Source organism: Macrotis lagotis, chromosome 5 (assembly GCF_037893015.1).
Source record: "Macrotis lagotis isolate mMagLag1 chromosome 5, bilby.v1.9.chrom.fasta, whole genome shotgun sequence".
Lineage (NCBI taxonomy): Eukaryota > Metazoa > Chordata > Mammalia > Peramelemorphia > Peramelidae > Macrotis > Macrotis lagotis.
Window position 1 is genome coordinate 79,735,789 of NC_133662.1, and position 23,335 is coordinate 79,759,123.

The following is a 23,335-nucleotide window of genomic DNA, read 5'->3' on the forward strand; positions in this document are numbered from 1 at the left end:
CGGCTCAGAAGCAGGGGGAGTCTCCTGAGCTACACCCCGGGGAGCACTAGACACAAATTGGTGGAACAGCGGGGGACCTCTGCCAGAGTGAGCATGTAGAGCCCAGCCCTCAGGGCACACAGCCAGCAGCATGGTCAGCACAGCCCAGATCCAGGAAACAGAAGCAAGTGGAGGCAGGATCCCCCAGGGCATGAGCCCATTGAACCTAGGGAGGGGAGTGAAGAGAGAGAGACTGCAGAGCTCTGCCCCTGGAACAGGACTCTGGGGCTCTGACCACATTCAGATCCTGATTGCAGTCTAGGTCCCCCTATAGAACAGCAGGGCCCCCCCCCACCTCAACCCTGTAAATGGTCATTCACAGACCAAGAGGGAAGACAGAGCCTCACACACTGAGACCCTTGTGGGAGTGTCCCAAAAGCTCAGAAAGCACCCCCAAAACAGGCTAAGGCTGGGAAAATGAGCAAGCAGAGAGAAAAAAGAGGAATACAATTGAGAAATACTTTGCAAATGAGCCCAAGAAGGATCAAAATACTCAGTCTGAAGATGAGGAAGCACAAGCTCCTGCATCTAAAGACTCCCAAGAAAAACACAAATTGGGATCAGGCTATGACAGAGCTCAAAAAAAGACTTTGAAAAATCAAATGAGAGAGTTACAAGAAAAACTGGGAAAAGAAAGGAGAGAGATGCAGGAAAAAACATGAAAATGAAGTCAGTAGCCTAGTCAAGGAAATCCAAAAAAAAAAAATGCTGAAGAAAATAGCATGCTAAAAACCAGCTTATGTCAAATGGATAAAACAGTTCAAAAAGTAATTGAGAGAAGAATGCTTTAAAAAGCAAAATTGGCCAGATGGAAAAAGAGATAAGGAAACTCTCTGAGGAGAACAAATCCTTCAGACAAAGAATAGAATTCAGGGAAATTGATGAATTTACCAGAAATCAGGAATTAATACTTCAAAACCAAAAAAAAATGAAAAATTAGAAGAAAATGTGAAATATCTCATTGAAAAAACAACTGATATGGAAAACAGACTTAGGAAAGATAATTTAAAAATATTGGAATACCTGAAAGTCATGATCAGGAAAAGAGCCTTGACATCATTTTCAAAGAATTACTACAGGAAAATTGCCCTGATATTCTAGAAGCAGAAGGCAAAATAGAAATGGAGAGAATCCACTGATCCCCCCCAAGCAAGAGATCCCAAAAAAGCAACCCCTAGGAATATTATAGCCAAGTTCCAGAACTCCCAAGCCAAAGAGAAAATATTACAAGCATCCAGAAGGACACAATTCAAATATCGTGGAGCTGCAGTCAGGATCACACAGGACTTAGCAGCAACTACATTGGAAGCTCGTAGGGCTTGGAATATAATATACTGGAAGGCAAAAGAGCTTAGAATGCAGCCAAGAATCAACTACCCAGCAAGGCTGAATGTCCTCTTCCAGGGAAAAAGATGGACTTTCAATGAACCGGGGAATTTCAAATGTTCCTGTTGTAATGGCCAGAGCTGAACAGAAGGTTTGATCTTCAGATACAGGACTTGGGTCAAGCATAGAGATTGGAGGAGAAGGGGAAAATACGAGGAACTTGATGATGATGAAATGCATGTATTCCTGTATAGAAAAATGATGCTGATAATACTCATATGAACCTTCTCAGTTAATAGAGCAGGTAGAGGGAGCTTTTATAGTTGAAGCACAGGAGAAAGCTGAATTCGAAGATAAAATATGGTGTAAAATAGTCAATAGAAAAAAAGGGAAATGTAATGGGAGAAAGAAAAAGGAGAGGGGGAATAGGCTACGATATTTCATATAAGATTTTTCTTTATTACAATGAGCTATTGCAATGATATGGAAGGGGGGAAGGTAAGGGGGAATGAGGGAATCTTTGCTCTCATCAGAGGTGGCTAGGAGAGGAAACAGCATATATACTCAATGGGATATAGGCATCTGGAGTAAGAAGGGGGGGACAGGGGGAAGGGGGGGTGATGTGAGTGATGGAGGAGAGGATGGACCATGGGGGGAGAGTGGTCAGATATAACACATTTTCTCTTTTACTTCTTGCAAGGGGCTGGGATTGGATGACCTGTCCGGGACCATAGGGCCAGGTGGATGCTGGGCCTAAGGGGTGGTATGGGAGCTCAGGGCCTCTTGGCCCCAGTGCCGGGGATCTGTCTGCTGCACCACTCAGCTACCCTACAACAGAGTCAGAGTGAAAGGAGAGAGAAAATATAGTACATGGTAGCAGAGAAATATAAAAGGAGGGAGTTGCAAGTAGCAATGGCAACGCTGGAAAAATATGGAAGTAACTTTTGCGATGGACTTGCCATAAAGAATGTGATCCACCTGCGACCGAGTTGTTGATGTTGGAACAAAGACTCAAGCACATTTTTTATTATTATTATTTGGGGGGGGGGTATGCAGGGCAAATGGGGCTGGGTGGCCTGCCTGGGGCCTCATAACAGGGTAATTGTTGGGTGTCTGAGGCCAGATTTGGACCCAGGTGCTCCTGGCTCAAGGGCCAATGCTCTGTCTGCCACCTAGCCGCCCCTACTATTATTACTATTTTATTTTATTTTATTTTATTTTGGGTCTTGTTTTTTTGGTTTTTGCAGGGCAGTGGTGTTCGGTTGGCTTGCATGTTACACCGCTGGATGTTTGTTGGGTGTATAGGGCCGGATATGGGCTTGGCTGCTCATGGCTCCAGGACTGGTGCTCCATCCATTGAGCCACCTGGCCATACCTACAATTATTATTATTTTTTTATTTTAATTTTTTTCTCTCCCCTTTATTGCTCAAACAAGTCTATATTTATGGGGGGAGGGGGTATTTCGTTTACTCTTAGACAAGAATATTTTATTAATGTAAAAAAAATTTGTACAAAATGAGAATAAATATTAAATAAAAAAAACTCTAAAGAAACTCTAGTGCTGCAGATTGGCAACTTTATAATCTTAGAGAGTTTACTTATGACTTTTGAAAGGCTAAGTGAATTGTCCAGGTTTACACAACCACTGTGCATTAGAGGTAGGAATTCCAAATCATGCTGATAAAGGTTACTATACCATAGTATCTTAAAATCTTACAACCATATAGTTTGAAGGAGAGGAATTTCCACTAAAAAAAAAAGTTAGAACTAATGTGACTCTGGAGAAGAATTTGTTTCCTTTGATTCTTTTCCAATCAATCAACATACTACAATATATATGTAGCTAATCTTGCTTTAAATCTAGATACTTTTCCATGTCCCTTTCTTCAGCTGCCTTTTCTCTGTTCTGTTGGCATCTGCTTTCACATCTTCAGCTAGTTCATAGGATAATTTATTTAGAGATGGATGAGACCTTAATATAGTCTGCCACCTATAGTTTAAAAATGAGGATGGTAAGATCCAGACAGGTAAATGACTTGCTTAAAGGTTCAAGATTCATACTGAATTCCTCAGATTCTAAAACTGGGGCTCTTTCTACAACACTATAAAAGCTCTGAAAATATTATTCAACTTCTCCAAAATCTTAAATAGGTGGAGTCTACTACTGTTGGCAAGTCCAAAATCCTTCATATATAACATTGAAGGCTTCCATAATTTAGTTTTTTAAAAAAAATTGTCACTATTAAGTATTTTAAATTCTCTTCCACCTACCTCTATTAATATTGAAAAAATGAAGGAAAAAAGAAAAAGTCCTTATTTTAAAAAAATTATTTTACATTGAGTATAGTTCCCAAAATTAATCTCATTCTGCATCTAATTTGTGATCACTTCTGAATTACAATGGGTATGTGGGCAATATACTTCACCATTGGTCTTCTGGATGATAGGTGGTCATTACACTCAATATTTGACATAATTTGGTTTCAACTTTATCTTACAGTGGGAAAACAAACACCAAACTTTGAAGTCAGAAAATCAGAATTTGAGTGAGAACTCTGCTTCTTATTAGTGACAAGTTAGTCTTTCTCTCTGAGTCTTAGTTTCTTTATTTACAAAATAAGAGTATTTGCTTTGCTTAGGTCACAGGATTATTGTGAAGATAAAATGAGATAATATATTAAAGTGCTCTGTAACCCCCATATGTTAAGTTATTTCTATTGCTTTGCTTCATCCTTTCTTGTGGCTACACTAAATCAGAGGATCACAGACTTTAAGATGGAAGGAACCTTAGTCCCTTTCCCTCATTTTACAGATGAGGGAAATGGGGTCCAGAGAAGTTTGGTGATTTAGATGCCCAAAGCGCATATAAAATAACTTCTTGAATCAGGCTTAGACCCCATCAATTTACTTTACTTTGTATGACTTTGCCTCTCAGATTGCTTGCATTGTTGCATTGCAGGACAATGTCCCAATCAGTCAATAAATATTAAGCCCCTCCTAGGTTCTAGGCACTGTTCTTTCTTGCATCTTTGTGCCTTCCACTTTAACTTTAAATGCCCCCTTTTCCATTCCTATTTTTTTAAAACCCTAGTCATCTTTTGGACTCAACTCACATGTCAATTCTTTTTTTTACATGTCAATTCTTTTGTGAAATATTCTCCAATAACCCTTTTGTAATTCATTCAGGAAGTATAATTACATATATCAGAAAACCTGACTTTAAATCATAAACTGGTTCCCTAAAATCATCCCAAATGCTCCTTGATGGGTTAGTTATTGCCCTTATAATGATAATTTTTTAAAGAAGACCATGACATCAAGGAGGTAATGCCATAACATGCATGTGAATTGGTTTTAAGTGGGGGGGTGCTGTACTAAGTAACCAGCCTCACTTTCTCCTCTGGAGTCATCTGGGTCCAGTGGCCAGATATGGATCTGTAAGACTAGGCTTTGGATATGAGGAAATTGGAGTTACATGACTTGCACAAAGTCTCACAGCTAGTAAGTGTCTGAGGTGAGATTTGACCTCAGGTCCTCCTGACTTCATCTCGTCATCTAGCTGCCCTCATAAAAACACTCTGTCACTAGATGCAGTTCCATTTCATTACTAACATTTGTGGTAGGGATAATTTATCCAATATCTTTACTTCATTCAGGTTAGGCTAATTTTTCCACAAAGGGATGAAGATCATCCTTTAAATTTGGTTGTCTCATGCTACTATAGGTTTATACTTTTGACATCACTTCCTCACTACTGGAGTACAAAAACCATGAGGCACCCTATATAACCTTCTCTGAAACTTGCCTGGTAAATCCTTATGGGTAGCTCAGGCAGGGGAGTTTTGCTCATCTGAAGCAACTTGAGATATTTTGAAGACCAATCCTTATTTAATGTGCAACTTTTGCTGTGGCAAAATAAATCTCTTTTTATTAACTATTGAATAATTTTACAAGTGTCTCATTTTGTTTCTAAAAAAAAATAGATTGATGATTTCTTACATATGACTGAGTAAGCAGTGATTCCCTGAGATCAAATTATCAAATGCTGATTTCCACATATGATCTGGCCATTCCAGGACACATTCTAGGCTCATTCTCACTAACCATACATAGAGGAGATCCCATTTCTCTTGGAAAACTAACAAGCAGGAACAAGTCTCTGTGGTTTAAATTCCATGAATAATATCCTTCAGGTAATTGTATTAACACAAAAAAGTTCAGAAACAGAAACAAAAGTACAGTGGATACCATGATTCCTTTAGTTCCATGGCCCTGCAGCTGTTCAGCTATAATCTAATGGCACCTCATACTTCCTCTGGCTTCTCCAGAGCAAATAAAATTTTTCCAAATTTGCTCTAAACCTGATAACCAAGTCTAGTGGATATTCTGATATCAGTTAATGAGTATAACTTGTTAAATAGCTTATTATGTGCTGAGCACTGGGGATATAAATACAATAGCAATCCCTCACAAATGGCTTAGATTCTAATGGAGGAGACCAATAAGTATACATGTATAATTAATTGTTTTCTATGATTGGTCTGCTGGTGCTACCAATAGGAAAAATAAAGGGAATAACTTTTAAAACCAGACTTTTCAATTTCCAGAAGACTTTCAACTTTCTAGAGTTAACAGAATAAGTTTAATTAACTATGATTGCTGACCTGATTTGACTTTCTACTTCCAAAACAGTTTCCCTATCCTTATGTAAGGGTATGCCTTTTTTAAGGCTTCAGCAAAATTGAAATTGTAAAGCAGGAGTTCTCAAACTATTTGCTGTCAAGATTCCTCTACCTCTACATCAAAGAGTGATCTCACAGAGTCCAGATATATCCATCCAGTACAGATGCTACATTCTCTAATAAGTCACTCTAATAGCCAAGTAATTTGTCCAATCTAGCCTGGCAGTAAATTGACCTGTCCAGGTGAAATTACTGTACATTATAAAAAGCCAGTCTAGTTGAGTAATGAAGCAACCCATTTGTCACTGGCATGATGCCCCACCTGCCAGTGAATTTCATGAGGTCTCTAGAAAGGACAACTTCAAAATTCTGCAGTTTTGGAGTTGTGGGTTGTCTTGGCCACATAGTTCCCTTATACATGTGTCTGCACTTTAAATTTGTCCTGAACTCTCCTATACATCCCAGGACTTTTTGTGAGACAATATACTCAAGTTGCTTTTATTTTGTGGGGGGATGCTTTGTTGAGTAAATTATCTTTTCCAAGAGCCAAATGAGTCTGCAGGCTAATTACTAGTGGGAAGCCCACCAGTGGGGGCTTTTGAGGAGTAATAGCTCACAAGATTGTCCCTGGAGCCCAAGGTAATAAGTGCCCTCTGCAAACTCAACATGCTATTGCTAACTGGTGGAGTGAGTATAGAGGGAGGGTAATTAAGAGGGAAGGTAAAATAAGCATAACTTTATTTACTCTTTTGATACTTTGGAATAGGATAGCTAGGTGACACAGTGGATAGAACATTGGCCTTGGAGTCAGGAGGACTGGAGTGTGAATCCAGCCTCAGACACTTGACTTTCATGTGGATAAGTCACTTAACCCTGATTGCCTTGCATCCTGATTCATGTCTGGCCACTGGATCCAGAGGAGAAAGTGAGACTGGTGACTAACTACAACCCTCCTCAATCAAATCCAATTCATATGCATGTCATGGCATCACTTCCCTGATGTCATAGTCTTCAAGGACGAAGGACAAATATCATCCTCATTATCACTTTGGAGGACATGTTGATATTTTGCAGATTATTCTGAAGCAATGCTCAATCAATATTTCAAAGTCAGATAGTTAATGTAAACTCTATTATATATCCTCCCCAAAGGGAGAAAATGAATCAGTTACTTCTGAGGTTTGATTAGGTTCACAATCAGAATACTTTTAATGTTGAATTTGAGGTCTACACACCATATTCACTACATGCTATAAATTTCATTTCACATGCTTGATCATGTTTCTTCTCAACTAATCTTTAATCATTTATTTTTCACACTGAAGATATTTAGAGAAGAAAAGACTTAGAAAGGAGGTATTACCACTGCCTTTAAGTTGGAAGAGAGATTAGATTTTCTCTGTTAGACCCCAAAGATCAAAGCTAAGTGATGAATGGAAGTTGGAAAGAGGCAAATTTAGGCTCTAGATAGCTAGGCAACTTTTAAAACAATTAGAGCTATCCAAAAGTGAAATGGATTTGACATGAATTCCCCCTCATTGAAATGAAGAGCCAGTCACTTGTAGGGTATATTACAGAAGAGATTTTTGTTTAAGCATTGGTTGGACTAAATTACTTCTGTGATCCTTCCAACTTAGAGATGTTGTAAACATCTTCCCAGTCCCCCAGGTTCACAATCTAGGAGTTATCCTGTATTCCTCACATCTATATCAGATCTGTCAAGAACGGTCAATTTTACCTTTGCAGTATCTCTTGAATCAGCCCTTTTCTCTCCTGTGACACTCCCACCACCTGTTGCAGGTCTTTATCACCTCATGCTTGCATTGTTGCTATGAGTCTGCCTACCTCAAATCTCTCACCACTCCAATCCATTCAACCATCAAAATAATTTTCCTGAAGAGCACAACTATGTCACCACTCTACTCAATAAACGCCAATGGCTTCCCATCACCTCCAAAAGCAAATACAAAATGCTCTGGGGTTCAAAGTCCTTCATAACTTTGCTTCCTCCTTGTCAGCCTTCTTAGACTTTGGTCCCTACCATGAACACTTTGATTTAGTGTCACTGGCTTCCTGGCTGTCACATGAACAAGAAACTCTCATCTCTCAGCTTCTGGGCATTTTCTCTGACTGTCTCTCATGGCTATAATTCTCCATTCCTCTCTGCCTACTGCTTCCCCACTTTCTTTTCAGTCCCAATTAAATTAAAAAACCCATCTTTTATTGGCAGCTTTTCCCCAGCTTCTATTAGGATAGACCTTTCTATTTCCTTTTTTATCTTGTTTATAACTTGTTTTAATGTATTTTTTGCTTATTATCTCCCCTATTAGATTGTGAGCTTCTTGAGGTCATCTTTTCCCCTCTTTTTTGTATCTTTTTTGTAATAAACTAAAGTTTATTAACTGAGCAGTATCCTAAGCAAATGAACTCAAATATCAGCCCTATTTCCAACCAGACCCCACACCCATCATACAGGGAAGCAACATATATAGCAGAGACCCATCATTTCTGCTACCACTAATACCAACTGCTAGCCACCTGCCACCATCAGGTGTGGAACTGTCACTGACACAGGTGATTTGCCCAGGGTCTCATAGCCAATAAGTGTCTGAGACCAGATTCAAACTCATGAACTTCCTGACTCCAAACCCAGGTCTCTATCCACTACCCCACTCATGACTACTATACCACTGACATGATGTTTGTGAGCCTTGTTCACTGATATTCAAGTGTGCCCCATGTAAGTTTTGGAGACTAAAAGTGTTTTATTGAGGGAAAGTTGCAGTCTCCTATTCTCCTTCAAGATAAGATCAGAAGAGAAGGGAACAATCCTTTGAATATTAGCATGTCCACCAATTTTCCCTTGTCTATGGAGAATGCAAAAAGACCAGACAGTCTGGAGATAGAGATGATATCAGATAATCTATTGTGGGAGAAGTAAAGGGAAAAAATTGAGGAATTTCAGGTGTGGGAGGAATCTGTCTCCACAACTGGACCTTCCTTTGAGATGCCACTGATCCGCTTGAACAAGTAGGCAATAGTGAAAAGCAGTGAATCATAGATAAACACTCCTGAAGGTGACCAGAGGGCAGAACCACCAGTTTTACCCATGACACAACAGTAAACAAGGAAAAAGTCAAGATGTCCTAGTTCCTGAGTTTCCCAACTGATTGGGAATTGACCTTAAGAAGGTCATAAATAGAAGAGCCTTGGGGGAAAATTGCTAGTTCTAGATGGAAGTATCTGAAATATGTACCTGAAACCCCTGGATTTACAGTTACTTAGGACTGGAGGGGGGTAGTGAGGTGATGAATGGACAGAGTGCTGGGGTTGGAGTCAGGAAAATTCATTTTCTTGAGTTCAAATCTGGCCTCAGACACTTAATTAACTGTGATTTAGGCAAGTCACTTAACCCTCTTTGCCTCAGTTTCCACATCTATAAAATGAGCTGGAGAATGAGATAATAAACCTCTCCAGTACATTTGCCAAGGAAAAACCCAAATAGGGTTACCAAGAGTTGAACAAAACTGAACAACAATACCTCTCAAGTAAAATAACTTTTGGAATTTTGAATACTTTGTAAAATGGGTGGAATAATACCCCATAGGGTTTCTGTGAATGTGAGATGAGAGCATGGATATGAAAGTGCTTTGCAAGTTTAGAAATACTCCTCAAATATGAAGCAGTAATGGTGGTGGTAGTAGTAGTAGTAGTAGAAGTAGTAGTAGTAGTAGTAGCAGTAGTAGTAGCAATAGTAGTTAGTAGTAGTAGCAGTAGTAAGTAGTTGTATAGTAGTAAATTGTAAGTAGGAGCAGTAGTAGTGGTAGTAGGTAGTAGTTAATTGTAGTAGTAGTAGTGAAGAGTAGTCGTAGTAAATTGTAAGTAGTCGTAGTAGAAATAGTAGTAAGAAGTGGTAAGAATTGGTAGTAAGTAGTAGTAGACACTGGTAGTTATTACTAGTTAGTGGTAAGTGGTAATAAGTAAAGGAGTAGAAGATAGCCCACAACTGAAGGCGATGAATTCATGAAAATACATATGATACAATATATGCAATATACAATATGAAAATTCCCTCCAGTAATGTGAATCAGCAATTATGTTATTTGTAATTTTAGAGACCTGGCTGGGATATTGAGATATTAGCTCATTTATCCCAGTCATATAGCATGTGTCAGAAGGAACACTTGAATTCAGATCTTCTTGACTTAAAAATTACACCACCATTGCCTCTTACTCTTTTTATTTGTATGAAATGGAATGTCAGTAAACTTTCTTCAAATGGAAACATCATAACTAGCTCTTGTTCATTCATTCCTCAGACAAATACTTATTGCACATTATGTGTAAAGCATTGTGATAAATTCTGCATTCAGAGTACAAAGGTGATTAAAGGATAAACTAGTAGTGATCAAAAGATAAACTATATTTTAGATGCTTACGATCATTTTCATTCAAAAATACAGATATTGGAATTAAGATTCATCAAAAAGAAGATCAAATCCATGCTGATAGACTAGAAGAAATTATTAAAGCAGCTCAGGATGAAGTGTGGGCAAAGGTAAAAGATATTGAAACCTATTTATAACTGCTATTTACAAAGTCTTACAACAGAATTGGGGTCTTGCCTCTTGTGTTCCATTCAGAAGTGAATTCTGATAAAAAGGTCTTTGTTTAAAATCATCTGTGTGTGTGCAGGCACTCCATCTCTGCCCCATGAGCCTATACATTTACTCTTCATTCTGATGGTTGAAGTATCCCCCAAATCTTCAATTCTCTTTAAAAAACAGTGATTTGAAAAAGGGGGGCACTAGGTGGCACAGTGGATAGAGCACTGGTCCTGGAGTCAGGAGGACCTGAATTCAAATCCAGCCTCAAACACTTCATAATTACCTAGCTATGTGGCCTTGGGCAAGTCAGTTAACCCCATTGCCTTGCAAAAAAAGAACAAAACAAAACAATGACTGGATCATTTGAATACACACAGTCAGTCCTTCTTAAAAGTATTCCCTGCTCACTCCAATTATGTTAGCTTCTAGCTGCACAAGTGACTCACTGAATGGTTGTAGAGCTGAGCAAATAGACAGGTTTATGGTGTCTCATAGAGCAACAGACTTGATATCAGAATGAACCTGCTTCACTCGTTCACTAACATTGCTATTCTGAGCAAATACTCTCTCAACCTCAGTTTCCTCTTATGTAAAATAGGGATAAGGAGAGCATAAAAATGAAGATAACAAAGGCACCTACCTCCCTGAGGTTGTTGAGAAGATCAAATGAGATATTTGGAATGTGCTTTTTGAGCCTTAAAGTGCTACACAAAGGTTAATTATTATTATTATTATTATTATTATTATTATTATTATTATCCATGAATATATATTATTCAAAGATATAGACTTTCATTTCTTCATCTATAAAATGAAGACAATTAGAAACATGTTATAATGGACAGACATGTGGCCTTAGAAGCAAGAATGATAATAATAGCTAGGATTTAGATAATGCTAAAGGTTTGCAAAAATAGCTTTATAAATAGTTTATTTTTGCAATAATCCTGGGAGCTAGGTGCTATTATTTTCCCTATTTTATGTTGGGGTAATAGAGGCCTACAGAGGTTAGGTGACTTGATCAAGGACATACATGCATTTGAACTCTGTTCTTCCTGACTCTGTAGTGACCATGACTTCTCTTAAGTTCTGAAATCCTGAAATCATCTCAGGAAACCTAACATTACATGAAGAGTGACAGGGCCCAACTATTTACGGAAAGTTTGGTACTGCCTGGTCTAAAAAAAAGCTTGTCACGGTCCTGTAATAAACCCATGACTGAATTGTCCCTAGGGAATGGTTATTCTGAGAGGGAAAAGTGACAGCTACCACCTAGTATATGTACATTTTTTAATTTTTAAAATTTATTTAGTTTTCCAACTATATATAAAGATAGTTTTCAACAGTCATTTTTTTGTAAGATTTTGAGTTCCACATTTTTTCTCCCTTCCTTTCTTCCCTCCCCCATCCCCTAGATAGAGACTAATCTAGTAAGGGTTATACATGTATAACTATTTCATATTAATCACTTTGTGAAAGGAGAATCAGAGCAAAAAGGTTAACTGACTTGCCCAAGGTCACACAGCAAAAAGGAAAAAATAAAATAATTTTTAAAAATTGAAAATAGGGGCAGCTAAGTGGTACATAGGGGCAGCTAGATGGTGTAGTGGAGGCAGCTAGGTGGTGCAATGGATAGAGCACTGGCCCTGGAGTCAGGAGGACCTGAGTTCAAATCTGACTTCAGACACTTAATATTTCCTAGCTGTGTGACCCTGGGCAAGTCACTCAAAACCCTATTGCCTTAAATAAATAAAAATTTTGTAAAAAAAGAAAATAGCATGCTTTGCTCAGCATTCAGGCTCCATAGTTTTTAATTTGGATGTGGATGGTATTTTCTATCACAAGTTCTTTAGAATTGTCTTTGATTATTGTATTGCTGAGAAGAACAAACAAGTCCATCATTGTTGACCTTCACACAATGCTTTTAATGTGTATAATGTTCTTGTTCTGCTTACTTCACTCAGCATCAATTCATGCAAGTCTTTCCAAACTTTTCTGAAGTCCAGCCACTCATGATTTCTTACAGAACAACGTACTTCAGCACATTCATATATCACAATTTGTTTAGCCATTCCCCAATTGATGGACATTCCTTCAATTTCCAATTTTTTGCCACTACTAAAAGATGTGCTGTAAATATTTTTGTATATGTGAATTTTTTACCCTTTCTTATAATCTCTTTGGGATACAGACCTAGTAATGATGTTGCTGGATAAAAAAAGGTATGTACAGTTTTATTGCTCTTTGGATATAGGTCCAAATTGCCCTCCAGAATGGTTGGATCTGTTCACAATTCCACCAACAAGATATTAGTGTCCCAGTTTTCCCACATCCCCTCCAACATTGATCGTTTTCCTTTTTTTGTCACATTGGCCAATATGATAGGTGTGAAGCGGTACCTCAGATGACTATAAAAATCTTTAATTTCTCCAAAGAAATGTGGGTTTATTTTACATCCTGCAACAGAGAACTGCCTGTTCATTTCCTTTGACCATTTATCAAGAATGACTTGTATTCTTATAAATTTGACTCAGTTCTCTATAGATTTTAGAAATGAGTCCTTTATCAGAAATACTAACATAAAAATTGTTTTTCAACATACTGAATTCTTTTTTATTTCCCCCTTTGGTTTTTGTGAGACTTGGGATTAAGTGACTTGCCCAAGGTTACACAGCTAAGTAATTATTAAGTGTCTGAGGCTGAATTTGAACTCAGGTCTTCCTGGTTCCAGGGCCAGTGCTCTATACACTGCATCACCTAGCTGTCCCTACTGCATTCCTTTTAATCTTGGTTGCATTGGTTTTATTTGTATAAAACCTTTTAAATATACTATAATCAAAATTATCCATTTGGCGTTTTATAATGTTCTCTTTCTTTTGTTTGGTTATAAAGTCCTCCCCTTTCCATAGATCTGAGAGATAAAGTTTTCCTTGTTCTCCTAATTGGTATCACCATTGATGTCTAAATTCTGTACCCATTTTGACTTTACCTTGTTAGAAGGTATGAGATGTTAGTCTGTGCCTGGTTTTTGCCATACTATTTTCCAGTTTTCCCAGCAGTTTTGGTTAAAGAGTTCTTATCCCATAAGCTGGACTCTTTGGGTTTATCAAACAGTAGATTACCATAGTTATTTCGTGCTGTTTCTTTTGTATCTAATCTATTTCACCATTCTATTTATTAGTCATCAAACAGTTTTGATGACTACTATTTTATAATAGAATTTTAGATCTGGTACGGCTAGGCCACCTTCCTTTGCTTTTTAAAAAAAATTTTATTAATCTCCTTGATAATCTTGACCTTTTGTTGTTCCAGATGAATTTTGTTACTATTTTTTCTACCTCTGTAAAATAGCTTTTTGTTAGTTTGATTGATATGACACTTAATAGGTAATTTTGTTTAGGTAGAATTGTTGTTGTTGTTGTTGTTATTATTATTATTATTATTATTATTATTATTATTATTATTTCAGCCTACCCATGAGCAATTGACATTTGTCCAATTACTTTGATTTGAGTTTGTGTGAAAAGTGTTTTATATATTTTCATATAGTTTCTGAGATTGTCTTGGCAGGTAAATTCCCAAGTATTTTATGTTGTCTACAGTTACTTTAAATGGAATTTCTCTCTTATTTGCTGTCTTGTTGGTACTATATAGAAATGCTGATGACTGGGGGCAGCTAGGTGGTGCAATGGATAGAACACTGGCCCTGAAGTCAGGAGTACCTGAGTTCAAATCCAGCCTCAGACTCGTAATAATTACCTGGCTGTGTGGCCTTAGGGAAGTCATTTAACCCCATTTGCCTTGCAAAAACCTAAAAAAAAGATGCTAATGATTTATGTGGTTATATTTTATAACCTACAACTTTGCTAAAGTTGATAATTGTTTCAAGTAGTCTTTAGTTGATTTTCTTGTATTCTCTAATACCATCATTTCATCTGAAAAGAGTGAAAGTTTTGTTTCTTCGTTATCTATTCTATGTCCTTCAATTTCTTTTTCTTATGTTCAGTTTTATTAATTTCTCTTTGATTTTCAGAATTTCTACTTTGGTATTTAATTGGGGGATTTATAATTTGTTCTTTTTTTTAGTTGCATGTCCAATTCATTGACTCTTTTTTCTTTATTTTATTCATGTAAGTGTTTAGAAATAGATAATTTCCCCTAATAACAACTATGACTGTAATCCCACAAGTTTTGGTATTTTTTCTCATTATTATCATTGTCTTAGATGAAGTTTTAATTATTTCTGTGATATGTTGCTTGATTCACTTATTCTATAAAAATTAGGCTGTTTAGTTTCCAATTAATTTCTAGTTTATCTTTCCATGGCCCTTTATTACATGTAGGTTTTATTGCCTCATGATCTGAAAAAGGATGCATTTAATATTTCTGCCTTTCTGCATTTGATCGTGAGGTTTTTACACCATAATATATGGTCAATTTTTTTGTAGGTGCTATGTACCCCTAAGAAAAAGGTATATTCCAAAGAACTTTTCTAAAATTCTATTCACCTCCTTAACTTCTTGTTTATTTTGTAGTTAGATTTATCTAATTTTGAAAGAGGGAGATTGAACTCCCCCAGCAATATAGTTTTGTTCTCTATGTCTTCCTGTAACTCATTTAGCTTCTCTAAGAATTTGGATGCTATACCACTTGGTACATGCATGCATGTTTTAGTACTTAAATTACTTCATTATCTATGGTGCCTTTTAAGAAGATGTTGTTCCCTTCCTTATCTCTTTATTGAGATTTATTTTTTGCTTTAGCTTTTTCTGAGATAAGGATTGCTAACCCTACTTTTTTTCCCCACTTCAGTTGAAGCATAATATAGAATTTTTTTCACTTTTACTTTTACTTTTTACTCTCAGCTTCAAATATGTATCCCTCTGCTTCAAATATGTTTCTTGTAAACAACATATTGTAAGATTCTGTTTTTTAATCCACACTTCTTTTTTTATGGGAGAGTTCATCCCATTCACATTCACAGTTATAATTACTATCTCTTTATTTCCCTCCATCCTTCTCCCTTCTGTTTGTACTATTCTTTCTCTTTTCATCTTATTCTGCCTTAACAGTGTTTAACTTCTAAATACTATATCCCTCAATCTCTCCTCTCCTATCTGCCCCCCCTTTCCTTTTCTTTTTCCTTTCCCCTTTTACTTTTCTCTTCCTTTCTTCCTTCACTTCCATCAACCTCCTCCTTCCCTTCCCTCCTTTCTCTCCTAATTCCCTGTAGTGCAAGATAAATTTCTAGCCCATCTGAGTGTATATGTTAGTCCCTCTTTGGGCCAAATCCATTGAAAATAAGATTGAAACACTTTTCACCCCCTCCTTTCTTTCCCTGTATTGTAATATATAGTTTATACCTCTTTCATGGGTTATAATTTACCTCTCCTGCCTCTCCCTTCTCCCATCCTGGTATAATCTTTTTTTAAGTCTTAATTCTTAAAAATTCATCCCATCAAAATCAACTAATGCCCATAACTTTCTGTCTAAGTATATTCCCTCTAATAGAGATACAGTTTTTAAGAGATATATATATGTATATATATATATATATATATATATATATATATATATATATATATATATATCTTTGTGTGTAGGGATGTAACCAGTTTAAACTTTCTTTTTTCTTTTCCCTTGTTTATCTTTTTGTGTTTGAAGATTGAATTTTCTGTTCAGTTCTGTTTTTTTTTAATCAGGAAAATTTGAAATTCACTATTTCATTTAATGTCCACTTTTCTCCTGACAGTATGCTGAATTTTTTCTGGAGAGTTGATTCTTGGTTGTAATCCAAGCTCCTTTGCCCTCATTTTCCAGGCCCTTAACTGGATTCTGGCCAAGTCCTGGTAGTCCTGACTGTGACTCTTTGGTATTAAAATTGCTTCTTAATAGTCCCCTGGGGGATTTTTCTCCTTGATCTGATAAATCTGTAATTTGGTTAAAATGCTCCTTGATGTTTTCATTTGGGGATCCCTTTCAGGAAATGATCAGTAGATTCTTCGAATGATGATTTTATACTTTGGTTCTAGAATATCAAGGCAGTTTTCCATTATTATTTCTTGAAATATGTTGTCCAGTCTTTTTTTTTTAATCAGGCAATTTATGGAAGTTCAGTAATTCTTAAATTATATCTCCTAGATCTATTTTCCAAGTCAGTTGTTTTTCAATGAGCTATTTCTTCTATATTTTTCATTTTTTTAAATTTATTTGACTACCCAAGTCTATTCCTCAAAGAATTATTTTCTTCAGTTAATTTGTATCTCCTTTACCATGTGGCCAATTTTACTTTTAAGAAACTGTTTATCTTTTTCCCTTTCTCCAATAATATTTTTTGAAGGAATTATTTTCTTTTTGCATTTGCCCAAATGTATTTTTTTTTGCAAGGCAATGGGGTTAAGTAGTTTGCCCAAGGCCACACAGCTAGGTAATTATTAAGTGTCTGAGGCTGGATTTGAACTCAGATACTCCTGACTTCAAGGCCGGTGCTCTATCCACTGTACCAATTAGCCCCGCCCCCCATTGTATTTTTAAAGGATTTATTTTCTTCAGTCAAGTTTCATTTTTTTCTTTTGCAAGATGTTGAATTTATCTTGCATTTCTTTCCCCAATTTTTCTACTTGATTTTTAAAATACTTTTTGAGATCTTCCAAGAAGCCTTTTGAGACTAGAGAAGAATTCATATTCTCTTCTGCAGCTTCACATGTTTACTTTTTCTGCCATCCTCTTCTGAGATCTTGTGCTTTCCCTTATCTCCAAGGTTGCTTTCTATAGTCCCAGTTTTTCTCTGACTTTTTTTAAAATTCATTTTAAACTTTGACCCTGGGCACTAACCCACACTTCTTGAGTTGAAAGAGGGCCCACATCGAGAGTAGTGCCCATGGCTTGCTCACTGGGCTGGATCATAAAACCCAGTCACTGTGGCTGAACAGGGGATCAGGGGTACTTTATTGGAGCCCTTTCAGTTGGCTAGCTGTCTCATTGGTCTGTTAAGCCAGGACCCTTGGGGGCCTTTACTATGGCTGAGAATTTTTGACTGGTCCCATTCTGTACCCTGTCTATACTGAAGAGCACTGAAAGAATTCTTGGGCTGCCCTGGGTTTTGCTCCCTATTTTTGGTCACACTCCCTCTCCACCCAAGGCAGACCTTGCTGAATTTTGGTCCACTCTGTTCTTTTATGGTTTCTGTCATTCCAGAATCAGTTGAGACTCTTGATTAATGTTTCTGAGAGAAGGCTGAGAGTTTGGGGAAGTTACTGGCTTTTCCCCACCATCTTGACTCTGTCCCTCTAGAATATATTTCAGCAAAGGAAATATAACAGGGGTTCAGTAGAAGAGATTAAGACCAGTGTAGGAACCTAGTTAAAACTTAAAAAAGCAGAGAGAAGGGAAGCAATAGTAAAAATATTTCACAATTTGAATGAATACATCAATGTTCTGTCATGATGGAATGGTAGGTGAACTGGACTGAGTTATAGGAATAGGATTTGAACCCCAATCCCAATACTACCTGGCCTTGAGCCAAAATTGTCTGTGTCTTTGCCTTGTTTTGTTTTGTTTTTTAATCTGTAGAGTGAGGGCATTGGACTAGACTAATATTTTAAGGATCTTTTCATCTCACTTTCCTTGGACCCATGTAGTGAAATGAAAAGAGTCACATATTTGTAATGAGATGACTTCAGTTCAGTTTCTGACATTGTTTTCAACCTGATACCTTGCCACTTTTTGAGACTCCATTTCCACATCTCTAAAATGGGGAAGCTTATAGATCGTCAAGGTACCTTCTGCCTCTAAACCCATGATCTTATGATTTATGATGCTTTGGGAACCCACATCAAACATAATTATACTGAGAAGGCTTAATTCTGAAGAAACTGGACAGCTCCTCCCTTCTTTCTGAGCAGGCCCTTACTGCAATGCACTATGTAATGAGAATAGACTGGTTGCCCCTGATTTATACCATCAGTTTAACTCTACAAGATGAGTTTTTACCTTTTCTCTCCAGTGCAAGTTGCATGAAAGTCAGCCACTAGAGGGAAGTAGAGTCCACAAAATAAGTGGATATGTGGCTTTATCTGCTAGTTGTTAGTGAATTCAAATTTGTTGCTCCACTCCCCAGAGTAATGGCAAATTGACTTTGCTACTTCTCAGAATAAATTAATGGATTTTCTTACATGGAATTTCTCTCTCTCTCTCTCAAAGGCTGAGGCTGTAACAGACAAGGCAATCAAAAAAGCTGTCGAGAAAGTCAATAATAAACACCTGGAAGAAATAGAAACTTTAAAGGAAGAACATGAAAATGAATTGCAGGTTTGGACTGACTTACTTGTTATCACTGTAAATTCACTTAGGGCAATGTGTAAAATATGTAAGTAATGGTATGAAACAGAATCACATGGAAGATTGAAATCAGTGCTCCTCTGGGAAAGGGTGGGAAGGTTTCAAAGGAACCAGTAGGAATAGGAGGAATGGGGGGAGGGAGAGGGTGCCCTTTTGAGATTAACAGTAAACAACTGTGCAGTGATGGAGTACCACAACCACCTCTTGGGCTTCCTCCCTGCTTTTCCCTTCTGCATAGGACACCATGCTGAAAGGGAAGATGAAACCCTGGACTTCCACAGGATAGAGATGGCAAATTTTAGGCCAAGACATAGATAGCCCTTAAGTATATGTAGTGTAGACAACCAGGTCCAAGATGGAAGGCAACTCTTAGACCTATTCCTCAGTTAAGAAGCCAAAAGGCAAAATTGGCAGACTTGCTAGGAAGAAACCCCGCCTAAAACTTAACTGATTGTCTCTGGCATCAGAAAATGTGCTCTGAGAAATAGCTTCGACTCAGCCTTGATTTTCTGTCCTGGAGAAAATGGTACTATAACAATAACTACAATAATAACATAATGATAGCTAGAAATATAATGCACTTTAAGGTTTACAAATCATTTTACAAATGTTATCTCATTTGATCCTCACAACAACCTTGGGACTAGATGTTATTTTCATGCCCCATTTCACAGATGAGAAGGCTGAGGCTGAGAGGGATTAAGTAACTTGCCCACATTCACTCAGCTTGTGTCTGAGGGATTATTCCAGGTCCATGGAAATTGGGGGAAATTGGGCTCAAAGTTTGGGTTCTACTTAGAGAATGAAGTTTATAGTCTTATAGTAATAAGATTATAGGGTCAAGTTATTCATAAGAAGGCCCACAGTGATAGGAATAGGAAGCAGAATTCCAATGTCAGAGGACCAAGGACAAGTGCCAGGGAGGGATATTGTGCTAGGCTTTGTTACAAGAAGGCAGGCAGTTCTGCAAAAGATCGTGATTGGGATGATGAGGATCTGGGCAGATGAAATCTTTCATGTCTGCTCAAATGTATGTAGGGAATCAATCCAACAATCTCAAATTCTAATGGTTCATTAGAGTTCTCAAAGCATTTGAGGAGAGGAAAACAGTACTTATTAGATTTTCCTTTGCTATTTTGCCTATTCAGCCATGTTTAGGTCCTGTTATCTGTAAGCTTTAGGTAGCTAGGGAAAAAAAGACACTTTGTTCTTTTGTTTAAGGCAAGGATTATAGTTGTAAAGAAATGGGTGGGGTTGTGGAAAAACCTTTGCAGTTATAATCAGAAGATCTGACTAGTTCTGTTAAAAAAAATGGTTCTGATTCGTCTTTACTGTAAGACTTTTCTGAAATTTAATTACCCTAGCTATAAAATGAGAATAGCAAGAGCTGTTTTGCTACTTCAGAAGAATATTGTTAAGAATGTGTTTGTAAAGTGCTTTAAAAATGAGAGAGATCAGATGGGAAATTAATATAATGTAAATACTTGAGAAAAAAGTCATATATACAGAGCTCTCTTTTTGCATGACTGCATAGATATATTTATACTTGAGGGTCAGGTATTTATTTTTCAGAATATTTTTCTGTCTCTCAAATAACTGTTAGATTTTTAATTTTGTTTTTGTTTACTCTTTTTTGCATTAATAGTGTTTTTTCCTTACTTTTACTCTTTCACCACTATTCAGAGTTGCATTTTACTGTGGAGCATCAACAATAGAATCATTTTCCAATGTTAACTGATAACTTAGAAAAAGGCAGTAAAGAGTGGTTGCGGGTAGAATACCTTTATAGGAGTCTAGTCCCCATACACACAGTTGTACACATATCAAGTTGTTATATCAACCATGGGAGAGAAGGAACAGAGAGTCTGTGTGACCAGGAAACATGCAGAGAGTTGCTTACATTTAAGGAACATTTGGGACCAAGGAATATGAGAAGAATGAGCCATTTTTGTAAGGGATTCATATCTCTAGGGTAATATGCAAGGCCAGCACAACTCAAGCCTTAGATGCTGCTCTTCTAGGGGAGGCAGGTTAACTGCTTTCTCTGCTGAATTTGGGTCCCTGCTGTTCTGTTCACTCAGCTAAATAAAGTTGCTTTCTTCTGATTTTTGCTAATTTTTGCTGGGATGCTTCTTGGGTCTCTTCTGCTTGAGTCATGCCAGATAAACAACACTTCATTTTTTGACAGGATGCTGTATTCATAAAACCAGAGAAAACAAAGTATAAACAAAAATATCTGGATCTTAGCATGATAAAACCATTAAGTACTTGTGGACAAGTTGGAGAATAGATTAAATTTAATCAGTGTTAAATGTCTACTATGAACAAAATAATCCCTGTTCTCAAAGAACTTACATATTACTAAGGGTTTATAATATGTATTAAAAAAAAAGTAAATCACAAGGAAACCTGAGGTGAGAGAGAAATAACAACTGAGAAGATGAAGAAAAGTTTCATAAAGGAGGTGACAGATGAACCAAACTTAAAAAGAAAATAAGTATTCTAAGAGATGGAGATCAGCAATTCCATTTCAAGTGTGAAGATCAGTTTGTGCAAATATCTCTAGGTAGGTCTTAGAGTTCAAGGAATATCTAATAGTTCAAGATGATTGGAAAATACATTTATAAGGAAGAGGATTATGAAATAAGGCTGGAAATGTAAGTAAGTGTCAGGGACTCCAATTGTGGATTCTTGTGGATTTCTTTTTTCCTCCAGGCTTATCATATGCTGAAGGTTTTTGAACCAAAGCAACTTACCTCTTAGACCTATGCCCCAGGAAGATTATTTTGGCAACTCTGTGGAGAATGGATTATAAAGGGAAGAAACTATAAACAGGGTAACCAATTACAAGACATTCATATTCCAGCATTTTTATTTTATTTTTCTCCTTCAAAATTCATGTGTTTTTTTAATTTGTTGGTTTATAATAGTCAAAACAGCTTAGTAACGCAAAGTCATAATTTTTTTTATTTATTTAAGACAATGGGGTTAGGTGACTTGCCCATGGTCACACAGTTAGGCAATTATTAAGTGTATGAGATCAGATTTGAACTCAGGTCCTCCTGACTCCAGGGTTGGTGCTCTATTCGTTGTACCAACCAGTTGCTTCTTCAAAGTCATTTTTTTTAGAAAGATTTTATTTATTTTGAATTTTACAATTTTCCCCCTAATCTTGCTTCCCTCCCCCCCCCACAGAAGGCAGTCTGTTAGTCCTTATATTGTTTCTATGATATACATTGATCTAAGTTGAATGTGATGAGAGAAAAATCATATCCTTAAGGAAAAAAAATAAAGTATAAGAGATAGCAAAATTACATAATAAGATAATGTTTTCTTCTAAATTAAAGGTAATAGTCTTTGGTCTTTGTTTAAATATTCCAGCATTTAAAAAAAAAGTCTTCAGTTCCAGCCATCTCTTTAAGGTTACTAATCATATGTCTCATTTCATCTTCTCAACCTCTCCTAAAAAAAAAAGCAGTTTACATGCTTTGACTTCTTCTCTTCTCAATCCTTGATTCTTTTCAGTTTGACTCCTGATCTCATCACTCAACTGAAACTTCTCTCCAAAGTTATCCGTGATCTCTTAATTCCAAATCTTAAGAGACTTTTCTTAGTCTGCACCCTTCTAGAACTATCTGCTATATTTGACACTGTTTATTATCTTCTTCTCTTAGATATTCTCTCTTCTTTGAGCTTTTGAGTTGTCACTCCCTCCTGGTTCTCCTCCTATATGTCTAATTATTTCTTCTCTGTCTCCCTTGCTAGCACATCATCTATGTCATTCTCCCTATTCAAAGGTACTGTCTTCTTTTCTTCAATCACTACACATTCTTTTGTGACTTCACCATCTCTCATATCAAATCTATGCAGAAGGTATCCCTAGCCCCTGTCTCTCCCTTGAGTTTTTTTAACTATTTATTTATTTATACATTACTAAAATAGTCTTGTAAAAGTAAACATAATCCCCCCCCTTCACAAGGATAGAGAAACCTCACGAAAAACAAAGTGAGAAAAAGGAAAAAAATTGTAATTCAGTCTGCGTTCAGATACCATCAGCTCTGTCTCTGAGATGGATCTCATTCTTTATCATAAGTCCATCAGAGAAATTACTTCAATATTTTTCCCATAATTGCCATTGCTAACTGTATTTCCCTCCATCTATTCCTCCCAACTCCCATTTTTATTCTATTCTCTCACTTCTTTCACCTTCATCCTCCTCAAAAATGGGTTGTGGGGCAGCCAAATGGTACAGTGGACAGAGTACCAGCCCTGGAGCCAGGAGGACCTGAGCCCAACTCTAGCCTCAGACACCCAACAATCACCTAGCCACATGACCCTGG

The 23,335-nt window shown here is 37.0% G+C and overlaps 1 protein-coding gene across 1 annotated transcript in view; it reads left to right on the forward strand.

The window, feature by feature from the left end:
* The window catches only part of C5H6orf163 (chromosome 5 C6orf163 homolog), a 36,101-nt gene that overhangs the window by 4,172 nt on the left and 8,594 nt on the right, over window positions 1–23,335 (forward strand). Inside the window, exons 2-3 of the mRNA XM_074187121.1 lie at window positions 10,512–10,606; window positions 18,858–18,965. Coding sequence (XP_074043222.1) covers window positions 10,512–10,606; window positions 18,858–18,965 — 203 coding nt within the window. The remainder of the gene's footprint in view (window positions 1–10,511; window positions 10,607–18,857; window positions 18,966–23,335) is intronic.